This window comes from Eublepharis macularius, chromosome 1, assembly GCF_028583425.1.
Source record: "Eublepharis macularius isolate TG4126 chromosome 1, MPM_Emac_v1.0, whole genome shotgun sequence".
Lineage (NCBI taxonomy): Eukaryota > Metazoa > Chordata > Lepidosauria > Squamata > Eublepharidae > Eublepharis > Eublepharis macularius.
Window position 1 is genome coordinate 64,445,795 of NC_072790.1, and position 12,156 is coordinate 64,457,950.

A 12,156-nucleotide genomic window follows, 5' to 3' on the forward strand; every position below is an offset into this window, starting at 1 on the left:
TTTTTATCTTTGTACACAGCCTTGATGTTCTTATGACTATGAGGATAGTATAAAAATAACTTTAGTAAACAATGAGATTGAACACTAGGCACAAGTTCAAATGTTCTTAAACTTCATGTGTACAAAGCTGTGTGGAAGTAGTAATCTTGGACTTGGTGCAACCATGCTAACAACATCTCGGCAGCAATCTGTGTCAACAGAGCAGCTCACTTTTTAAAATCTATTGCAAATGCCAACGTGATTGTGCCAGATCAGGTTTTAATCCCACCCACTGTATTGACCTACTAGCCCTATAACTCCAGGGATCCTAGCACTCACCTGCAAAATGTGCCCTGACTCTTGTAGCTGCTGTTGAGATTAGGCCACTGTCTTCTCCAGAATGGAAACCCTTCCCTGACAGATATCCTGGCAATCGAAGTTTACTCCCTTGTATTGGAGTTCCCTGTTAGATACAATAATGAATGAATGAATGAAAAAACTGTAAGAACCAGCATCAAGCAGAGCTGAATTCAGAATTCCATCTTCTTTGGAACATGCACGACAAAGAAAAAGCTATACCAAAAAGTGATATGATTTGGAAAGGGAACCAAAGAGTAACAGTATGTAGTAAGTTGATCACTGTGTTATGGCTCCTATTTTGTGGTAGCAGAACAGTGCTCCTAAAGTGAACTTTCCAAACTCCTTCCCCACAACGCACCCTAATGTGCCCCTGAAATCATGTCCCTGGAGAGTAGTGGAGCCCTGGGGCTACATGGGGATCTACAGTGGGAGAAGGAAACTTGCAAAAACCACACACTCTTTTCTGCTGCCCGAAGTGCCTTCTGCCAATAGAAAACAAAGTTAAGATCTCAACCTTTTAATTCAAGCATATTAATGCTTATGATTGTGTACATGGATTCTTGCTACCACAGTAATTCATTAACTAGGTCACGGTTTATAAATTTGGTCAAGGGTTCTTAAGAAAATTTAATTGATATGTGACTAGGTAGTATCTGGCAGAACTCACACATATAGATAGTTGTTATTCATGGTTTGAAATATGCTCATTTTCACTGAATTCACGTATTTTAGGCCCAGAGAAGCAACCAAGATGCAAACCAAGGAAAGGAAAGCACAACTAGACTACTGATGAGGAATGTCATGTTTCAAGGGTCCTTCAGTCATGGCCTAAAAAGATTTTGAACTTCAGTGTTCTAAGCCTTCAACCCTTAATATGTGTGTACTATTGAGGAGCAATGGAGGATACTTAAAATGCCTACTACAGGCTTTGAAGGATCGATATTTAGTAAGCAAAGCCACCAAGAATTAAGTTCCACATGGGAGAGCAATTAAATGAATGCCTAGTTTTGGCAATAAATGACTAGATTTCCAGTTTGTGAATCCCTCTGCCTTCCAAATATGACTCTTTGTTGGTTTATCAATAATAATATACCTTTCTCTACGTAACCCTGGTATAATCAAGTCAGTTTTCTGAGGAGCCAGAAAAAAGCAAGTATCGTATTAGAAATCATCAGCATTTCATATCCTACACTATATTTTAAGTCTTATGGAAATTCAGGAACAGTAATCCTACATGTGAAGCAAATGTGGCAGAAAGAATGAGGACAGCTGTATGTTTTTTCTCCTCAGTAAGCAAAGCAAGACAACATTCTGTAAACTGACACTGTAAACAATCTGGGGGGCAGCATTAGAACTGGACCCTGTACAGATGTACAACAGACAAACAAGCAACAGCAGCAAGACAATTTTCCCTGAACTAACCATCCAAGTGCCCTCTATCCTAAAAGAAAGAAGGGTTATATAAAAGTATTGGAAAGTGTTTACTGAGTCAATTCATCTTTTACTTAGGAGTTTTATTACTGACTTAAAGGAGAACTTTACAATCTTTACCATATTTAAAATCTTTAACATAACTTATACTCCTACGTACTTGAGGACTGCTACCTACCCTAACTTATGTTGCAAGAACTATCCAAGAACTGATCTCTCATACCCTCTTTAAACTATTCGTACATAAGGTTTTTACCACAATGGCACAAGGTGACACATGTACAGTGATTTTCCCTATATCTATGAGACCTTTTCCCTTGGAGAACTACTAAAGTCTGATCCTGATGCTGTCTGAGACATTTTTATTTCAACTTGCTGGACTTAAGGAGGAATGGGATAATTTTAATTTTGTCATTATATTGTGCTTACTGTGTCACTAGATATTTTATTTCTGGATTTATCAAATTTTCATTTTACTATCATTTCCTATCTTCAGCCATCAGGGGTGGGACCAACTATGAACTGAGCCAACTGCCATAGTCTACATTGTCTGACACAGATTTAAACATGCTTAAACATATAGATTTCATAGATTACAAACACACAACTCTATGTAGGACTGTGCCCTAACGAACAAATAAAGTCTAGTTGGTAATGAAAGTCAATGAGATACAAGCAGGTAAAACAATAGTGGGGTCATATATGTTAGTGCAGGAATGTGAAAGCTCTTTTTCAGTTTCACAGAAATGTTTATCAGGTGGAATGGGAAGGAAGGAGAAACTCAGACAAAGAACTACATCATCTGGGTTATGTGTACCTGAGATTCCACATATATGGAACCCACTGTCTTTTTTTGACTGTGGTTATTTATAGTTCAAAAGACATGCTTGTAAAGTCAACAACCATCACACATAAAAAGCACATTAAAGACCGATCAATTTACAGGCTTTAAAAAAGGAAAAAGAGAAAATCACATTGTTGGACAGAATGAAAATAAATAAGAGTGAATTAATATGTAAAGTGTACTGCACAGCTGAACAAGTGTAGTGAGTGACTGTTAGCTAACAGAATAGTTTTAGTGAAGGAAATTTTTGTTAGACTAGAATATCCATCCATTACTGTACCTCTGTGGATGACACTTGATATTCAGAGCACTCTGGTGGCTTACAAGGAGATGACGTTTTGCTGTTTATCAACCATGGTTTACCATAGTTGCGTGTTAAATGATGGGGTGTCTGTATGGAACAATGGCAAATCACAAGGGTGAAGAACAGTTGATGGAACACAATGTCATGGAGTGGAATATTCAGATTATGGAGACCGAATCTCCCAGTCATAGTCAAAAGCAAAAGACACCAAAACAAAAGCAGGAGCAACTGACAACAAGCATTCTAAACAAAGAAGGATGTATGTGTGCTTTTAAAAATGCAGTGGTGGAGTTAATGTTTTTCTCCTTTAAAAAGTTTATTCCGGTTTCCAATTAGCTTACATGTTTTTTCCCAGGCTTGCATGACCGCTGCAATTGTAGGGGGTGGGGGGGAAATAATGAAAAAAAATTGTTAGCTTTTTTTGAGAAACAGAAGAATTAAAAACTTCCCTATTGATTTTAAAATAAAGTATTGCAAATTGTATCATGCTTGGTCCCTATTTTATTAACTAACGCATTATGCTTCAATACTGCAATGCGCAGAACGTACCTTGGGTGTGCTGGTTGCAACAGATGGTGTTGGTGCTGTTTGGGCAGGGGGATTTGACACAGATGTGGATCTGTTAGGTGAAGCACCCCGTGAAGAAGGTCGTGATCTGCGCCCCCTTGGTCGGAAGGCAGCCATACTTTGGCTGGCTCCATCAGCCAAAATGAACTTCTCACGTAGCTCCATATTTGTCCTTCCTTTAGCTACAACATATGAAGAAGATCGGGGAGCAAAGTCATTCCTTTATCTCGCTTTCATGCTGTCAGCGATGCCCAGTCTCACACAAATAGGCCAGACAAATCAAACACATTACTAAAGAATGCATTTGGTTGAGACAGAAGAGTTCATTTGTAGAATATGCATTATCTAACATTTTTATGCCAGCAAAGATGAACTGCTGTCAACATAAATCAGCATGATAATGGGATGGCTCAACATGCTACTCAGCTTACCAGTGAACGGACACAACCTGAAGACCCATTTGACTAATGCTATTGCTACTCATACTGGCTCAGATGACTCAGAAACAGATGCTGGCTATGATGAATAAATATTGAGAGAAAAGCATAAACCATATTAATTCTAAACTATAAAGTAATGCAGTTTGGCAGCATGCAATGACAAACAGAAACTCCCAAACGATAAGAAAGTAACTGGATGCTGGGCAGACACACACAGGTGAAGAGGCAAACATGAGAACCTTCCATAAGGACCAGATGCCTATACAGGTTAGCGTTTGGCTTTCTCTACGTTAACAGCAATTGCTTTTGAAACACTCTCTTCAAGTGCATCAAAGGGAATTTAGAGGCAAGCTCTCAAAGCACCAGCCAGTGCAGCAAGTGTTAAGCTAAAAAAAAGATGATACGTGAAGCGTTTTGTTAAATATATATATATATATATTTACGTATATATATCTCAAAGCAAAGTGGGAAAGAAATGGAAAAGAACGTAAGAACAGGAGAGACAAAAGAGAGGGGTTTGCCAACCTATAGTAGGCTGAGTGGTAATTGAAGAGTTTGATTCCGAACGTAACATTTTACTCCCGTGATGATGAACTAGAAAAAATGACACAGGATATGGGTCATATTAAAGAAAATCGTTAGCAGGAGAAGAAATCAATTACAGCAGTTGCATATGCAAGAGATTCAAAGCTGCAGGCCGAGAGACAGATCTTAAGTGGTAGAAAGTTCTCTCTAAGAACCAGAGTTCTCTTAAGCAACAGTAAAACACTTTTGGTAAAATCTTCATTTTAGACAGTCCTAATGTCATCTGTGCCAAAAATGGCTTCCCTGCCAACATAAGGAAGAGATGGGAGTGGAAAATAAATATGTAATCTTATGTGGCGTGAAATGAGTGCAGAACACAGTGTTTGAATATAATGGAGTGTGAATAGTTATTAAGCCATCCTACCCAACCCCTCAATCAGCTAACAGTTTTTTGCAGCTCACCTCTGACCTCAGCCTGTCCACACACAGTCAACATTTCTGAGACCCTGCCTACAGAGTTATGAAATCTTGCCTCCCTCATTGGCAGAGACATTTTTTCTTTCAAAAAGTCTGTTAACCTTGGAAAGAGAATTTATATTGCTAAAATAAACCCACATTTTTGGGTCATTAGAGTCATATTCTGTATGCTAAGTGCATCTTTTAGTGAAAATTTCTTTTTTAAAAAACAAAACCTCCCATAATGGATAGAAGACATAACCCAACTTTGGGCAAAGCCAAAAATCTTCTCATATTTGTATTCCCTGAAGTTGAGGCTTTCCACCCTAGTTACACTAAGCTTGGTGACAACTTGCATCTTTGTTTATTTATTTATTTCCACCAAATGTTATCTTATAGTCAAACAACGAATACACCAAGTCTGGGTGTTCTGGTGCAGGCCTGGCATTGAGTCAGTACAGCCAGGCACTAACTGAGGCCCACTGCCCTTGTGCAGAGGGCCAACATCCCATTGCTCAGTGCCAGAAGCACCTGGTGGCACAGAAGTTAGCAGAGTGCAGAAGAATCAGGCATTGCTGTCCCCTCCCTCAATCAGCCTGGAGGACTTTGTGTCAATCACCCATTTCCTAGTGGGAAGAGCAGTGAAGGGAATACATAAAACCCTTCTGTGCTCTTTTTAGATTCAAAAGAAATAAGGAAATACTGAAAAACCGAAACTTGAGAAAATTAAACTTGCACTTTCTGTCGTAACTGGACTCGGTGGTGGCGATGAACTGCAGTTAGGGAGGAAAGTGACCACAAAATTGGGAGGGGGAGGAGGGAGCTGTGATTGAAAGACCTGTCTTCAGGAGCCAATAAAAAGTTCTAGCTGAGTTGTTTATGTTGACTCTTGATACACCTGTGTGGTGAGAAGGTCCACAAGCATAACTTCTACTTTTCACAGCACATTTGTTTTTAACCTAGATCTAAGGAATTATGACTACATCCAGAGACAGTCAGTCCCCTAATCAAAGAAGGGGAGAAGAAAGGCTCATTAATTGGCTTTTTATTGAGTCAGAAAAAAGACCTTATTTCATTTGATTAGCAGTATGACTGCAGCAGTCAATTATAATCAGAGTCAGATCTCCGAAAGCCACATGTCCTGTTAGATTCTGTAGAGTGGAATATGAGATGTGATGATGCAATTAGTTGGACTTTCAGTGCAGACTGTATAATTATCTCTTTGGCCTGCTTTTCACTTATTTCTGTACAACTGAAATGTAAAATGAGACTCAAGTATATAGACATGGAGTTCTCATTAGTTCATTCCTCTTCTTAACCATGCCTGAAATATCCACCTGTGTCGTTAGGATCAAATTAGGGTTCTTGTTTTGCACTTCGGAGCATATTTCATAAAATGAGGAACGGGTAAGACAGAATTAGCCTAATCAAAGAAAAAATATATACAAACATGTATGTCAAGAAATAGTCTGTACTACAAATACAACTTTCATTCCTAAACTTGCAGCTTCCCAACTCTGTTCAATACAGAGAACGCTTAAATAAGCAAATAATCAACCTCTGCTGCTACTTTGTATTTCCAAAAAGCAAAAGTAGCAAATCCCCCTTTTTTAAAGTTACTGTTATTCCACCTGGAATCAGCAAGCTGTAACACTTACCATTCTTCTTGAATTTCCCCTTTATCCATATGAGTTGAGCTGAGAATCATATATAACACATACTAGAATGCACCATAGAGGCTTGAAAACACCCTCACCAAAATTTAGTTGACAGATTCTCTAGTGCCCTTTCCCAGTCCCCCAACTCAGGTTTTTTCCTACACAGCCATTCCTCTGTTGGATGTGCTGTTCTCAATGCTTGTTGTCTCGTGTCAGTGAGAACCCAGAACCTGAACCTGAAGAAACCCTCACACGCACACTGAAGTTTTCCTCAAGTCCCTTCAGCACTGCCCATTGTACCATGTGTTGAAATAAGATCAGGTTGCTAACTGACCAGGACAAACCTCCTACCTATGTGGCCAAGCTGTTTTCTATTGACTATAGTCAGTACTATTATTTTTCAGCAAAGGTCAGCAGAAACATATTCAGCTACTGCACACGCCTGAACTCAGTAACTCATACATGTGCAAGCAGTGACCAGAATGCTGAGTACAGCTCCAGCACAGCATTTCATATGGTAAGACTACAGTATGCATGTGTGGCTCCTATGTACGCAGTCTCTATGGATGAACCCTGGTGAGAGAAAACAGGGTAGATAAAGAAGACTAAACAAGAAAAGAAGTGGCAGGCAGTATCGGCACTTCAGGGACCCTCCCCCTCACGTGCTCCCCTAAGCAGTTCCTATGTGCTATACTCAAAACCAAGTGCTGACTCAGCCCATGTGGTGTGCCTGCTAGCCACTGGAGCAAACCAAATACTTTTACTATTAGTCTCAGTCTACTGACACGGCCATCTGGCTCCACCTGAGAAGCAGATTTTATTAAAAAAAATTAGGTGACACATCCAAGAAGCATCTTATATTTCTAGTTCCCAGTTATATAATTTTTTTATTTGCATCTCATATGAAAATAAGATTCCCTCCACATTAATTTCTTTAAATGATGGAGAGAGGGGAAGATAAGAGATAGGGAAATGGTCTCTTTCAGAAATGTGATCCCTAAAGCGACTGTTCCACCTCATCCCTTGAAAAGACCAACCTAATGCAACTAAATTCAGTCAGTACTTACTGCACAGAGCCAGCCGAGCTTTTCCCAGATTTGGTTTCTGAGCCTATGAGGCTGGCTCTTGAGGGCTGAATCTGCCACCTAATCTGAGCTAAACAGATCAGAATCATTGGCAGATTTAGGGCCTGATGGCAGTGAGTTCCTTTTCTTTTTTCACTGACTGCTTGGGTGCACAGATGCACTCAACAGTCTTACCACAAGAGAGTTCCTCCTGCTGAGAATTCTGAAGACTCACCCAATGGAGTTGGAAAGGTGGCAGAAACACAGTCACGTACCCATGCAAGGGGAGGCTGCTGGTTATCTCCAACCCTTCGGTATTTAAGTCTCCTTATCTCTCTTCTTAGGGGCTGATTTCCTCCAGAAATTGTGAGGGGTTGAACAAGGAAAATGAAGAGTGATAAGGAGAGATAAACAATAAATAAAGTCAAAGAGATAGCAGCTCCCTCTGTATATGATTTCCATCACCTCCAACAGTCTCTGCTTTTAGTAGCTGAACCTTTAGAGTTCTCACCAGATATGACTTTCTTGCTGTTTCTTCCAGGCTTTATGTTTCCCCAGTATGGGGACTTTTAAATAATAGGGTGTGTGTGTGTGTGTGTGGAACACCATGAATGATTCACTGTTTAATAAAACTCTGGACTTGCATATATATTTCAACCTGTACACCCACACCCAACACCCCAATGAGTCCACATCAGTAGCAGTGATCTTGATTATTCATATCTTCTCACATACCTCGGCAAGGATCATTTTTCACTAGGAACTCATCTAATGCCATCCATCCACCTCCAACTCGAACCATAACCGTGCTCCGCAGAATACGGACAAGACGGAGTTGTTGGGAGTCACCAAACTGTGCAGAAAAATAGAAAAACATGCTGAAATTTTCCAGTGAAGTTTAAAGAGCTGACGATCACTTCAAGCCAAGTGGGTTAAAATTAGCCACACACAAGACGCTCCTTAATCATTAGTAGCAAAATCGCCAAAGATATTTTCATTCTGCACACGGGTCAAGGTTGTTTTCAAGTTGAATGCAACTGCATTATCCAAAAGGCAGCAATGAAATGGGGGAAAGAAGGGAAGGAAAAGTGCAAGCATATGCCACTAGGTTGAATTTTATGCTGGACTGCTGATTGCTTTCGAGATCTTTTCATTAGTAACATAATACATAAAATTATTGCATCAATAACTGTGGCATTAAAGCCTCAAATTGTCTTGAAAAAACTATCTCAAGAAATTTAGCTACTGAATTTACAAGAACTTACAAGATTAGGGAACATGAACTTTAAAACTCTTATCACTTCTTTGCATGGCTCTGCCTCCCATCGCTGTGATGGGTAGTGGGATGATGAAAGAGCACGAGCATGTGCCCACCAGGCCTTTCAAGCCCCCCTTTCCACCCTGGCTTCACATCTAGCTTTGGATTGAGTGGACACCTCTCCGGCCATGGGGCTACCCTACCCACAAGTTCTGCCCTCGCCTCAGTTGAGGTGTGGAGTAGAGCCACATTTTCCAGTTTCAATGTCACTCTATAACCTATGACAAGGAAAGGAGATCACAAAATATGGCAGCTTCCATGCTGAAGATATTATATATCTTCAGCATGGAAGCTGCCATATTTTGTGATCTCCTTTCCTGCACCTAGTTCTTATTTTACTATAAACCGTGTAATAGGTATCTGTTGGATAGTGCTTCTTTGAATATAACATCCATTCCAGACTATTATCACTTTCAGTTTATTGCCAACAAATATATCTTCTCCACACTGGTTTCATAACTTGATTTGGTATCAAAGTAAAACTTGTTATCTGAGCACACAACATATGAAACATGAACTGGGAGCCTCCAGTCCAACTTCTCCAAAAATGTCCATTAAGTAGCCCTGAAACAGTGTTATTTCCAACTGATATAATGCATGGAAGGTTTGAGAGCCCTTTAATATGTTCCTTTGGAATAACCAATTATTCAAATGTGACAAAACGAGAACAGATGTGATTTTTTGATATTTTGGAGCTTTATGCAAAATTCACTGGTGAACCAAGAATTCAAATGTCCTGTAGGTAGTATCTGTGACACTGAGGATTAATCTATGGGCTCATTCAAGCAGACAAAAGCTTATTTTCTCATCCCATAAATACACATATAGGAATGAGTTCAAATAGATTAGGAGAAAAGTCACAGTAGCGTTCTATGTATACACACTTCAAACCCACATGAGCTGTAGACTGGGAAATTAATAGTATAGTGCTAATCTCATAGCTGCATCCTTTGAACCCAAATATACATAGAAACTTTTCTCTTCCCACTTCTGAATCCATCCTATCCAAACTTAAGTTCACCTAAGCTCTCTTGATGCTCATGATTACAGAAAAGATCTCAAGATTTTACAAAAAAAGATAATCAGAGAGATAAAGCAAGCGCAGACTGCTGATATTTAAGGCCATCTCCAGTCTAAAGAGACACATGGAGAACTTCAACCAAAAGTTAAACGTAAGTAAAATGCAGAATTTCATCTTTTCAAGTAAATGATGGTTTTACAGCAATACTTGTCCAGTAAATGAATTAAAACCGAGTAATAAATTGATCTCATTAAATAAAACACCCCATTGAGATACTGCTTAAGCAAAGGGGGAAGGCATATTACTTTGGGGAACCACATAACAGGAAAACACACAAAATTTAATTAATTAATTCAGTATATTACTAATAAGTAAACATGCAAATTAGAAATGTATACAATGTAAATTCCTAAATAAGGATAAAATGGCTTCATAACAAGGAGCCATCTTTTCTATTCAATTATTTATGCTGCAGCAACTTTTTAGATCAAATCCTCTGGAAAAATTGCTTTATCTTTGCATTATTATTCTCAGAAGCTCTGGGAAACATTTGCTCCAGGAACTTGGAAGGAGGACACATCTACTAAGTGTTAAACTAAAGATATAGCCTTGTTTTAGTGCTGGCTTGCAACTGAAAAGAATGATTCAATTACCTTTCCCTATCCCAGTGCAGGAAATTATTAACCTTAAGGGAGTCAGGTGAGATGATGCCTCTTCCTGCCTCCTCCTTTTGAATGGCTCCAGGCTTTAAACCTTTTGCTCACCACTGCCAAGACCCCTCAACAGAGTGCCACTAACAGCCTAGATACTCCCAAGCCAATATGCCTTTGAATTAGGCGGACTCAAGAAGGGTTCCCATTCCATTTTCCCAAGCACTGAAAGGCTCCTCTCCATTAGAGAGTCCACCAGTAGTGCTCACTATTTCCCTCTCATTTTTCTTTCCTGCACTAGGCTAATTTGTTAAGACTGATACGAGTACCGAATGGAACTCTTCATTATTGTATCATATGATTCCTAACCCATCCTGCTGAGGCATCACTCTGACTGACCAAATGCTGTAGTACCAAGAAGGTGAATATCACCCCACATATCTAGTGGTTTATTTGGGATGGAAAGCAAACACTTCCTGTTCAACATCTAGTCCCAAGCTGCATCTCTTAGAGGGAAGTATGAACTTACCGGATTGATCCCAAGGGGTACAGGGTAGACTACCATAAAAGGATACACACCTGCACCCTCTCTCCATATGCTGGAATACACAAGACCCCACTGGTCCAATGCCTAGTCCCCTTCCCACCAATGTTCCTTACTCTTTCGAAAAGCTTGGAGCAAAGCTAGTTCTTCCCCTCTTGCAGAAGGCAAGGAAAACAGAGTTCTTTCACTAATACTCATATTATAGATGAAATTAAATTCTAACAAAATATAGAATATGATACATGGACTTTATAAGTAAGACTACTCTGAATTATGCTGTTTGATAATGCATCACCTGTTAATAGCTCACAATTGAATGTTGGTGACAAATAATCATTCAAGTTTCATCAAAACTGAAATATTACAAGAATGCTGGCAACAATAAGCTGTGGATTCTGTAACTGTGGCACTGATAAAGGAATTTGGTTCAAGGAAGGTCTCTCTTGTGGCTTTGTTAAGGCTTTTTTGCCCAGAATGAAATTAGCTCGCTCAGTTCTACAGCCCATCCTATTTTGTGTGATGTGATAAAGTTGCAATGGTAGCAGGTGATACTAAGTTCAAAAGGGTAGGCAATGTGATCGGCTGGAATCAAGGTTATGACTAAGAATACACAGGCAACTAACAGAGAAGGTCAGTACACATCTGAGATATTGCCTATATGGTGCTTATTCATGCTGGTGTGGCTTTTATGGAAATGTAATTCATTGTTCAGTTTCTAATTCAATGTCCTGAACTTTCCCCAAAGGCTTAAAAAATAAAATGGTACTAGGTTATCTGGCAGCACGGATATATAAAGGATACTGCTAGAAAGTCCTCATATACCAATCCTAGAAAGTTTTTAATAGGAATTATTTTGAGTCAGCCACAGAAAGAGCACTGACAGCATTTATGAATTCTCGCAATCTATTATCTGGTTCCCTTTAAAGTAATCTCATTAATGAGGCAGCAACAGGCAAGAAAAAAAAGCAATTCCCGAAACAAGAAAATCTGCTAAG

At 39.4% G+C, this 12,156-nt stretch overlaps 1 protein-coding gene across 1 annotated transcript in view; it reads right to left on the reverse strand.

The window, feature by feature from the left end:
• DST (dystonin) overlaps positions 1–12,156 on the reverse strand; it is a 462,451-nt gene that overhangs the window by 2,337 nt on the left and 447,958 nt on the right. The window contains exons 93-96 of the mRNA XM_055002047.1: positions 8,364–8,481; positions 3,468–3,667; positions 2,895–3,005; positions 319–442 (exon numbers count right to left, since the gene is read on the reverse strand). Coding sequence (XP_054858022.1) covers positions 319–442; positions 2,895–3,005; positions 3,468–3,667; positions 8,364–8,481 — 553 coding nt within the window. The remainder of the gene's footprint in view (positions 1–318; positions 443–2,894; positions 3,006–3,467; positions 3,668–8,363; positions 8,482–12,156) is intronic.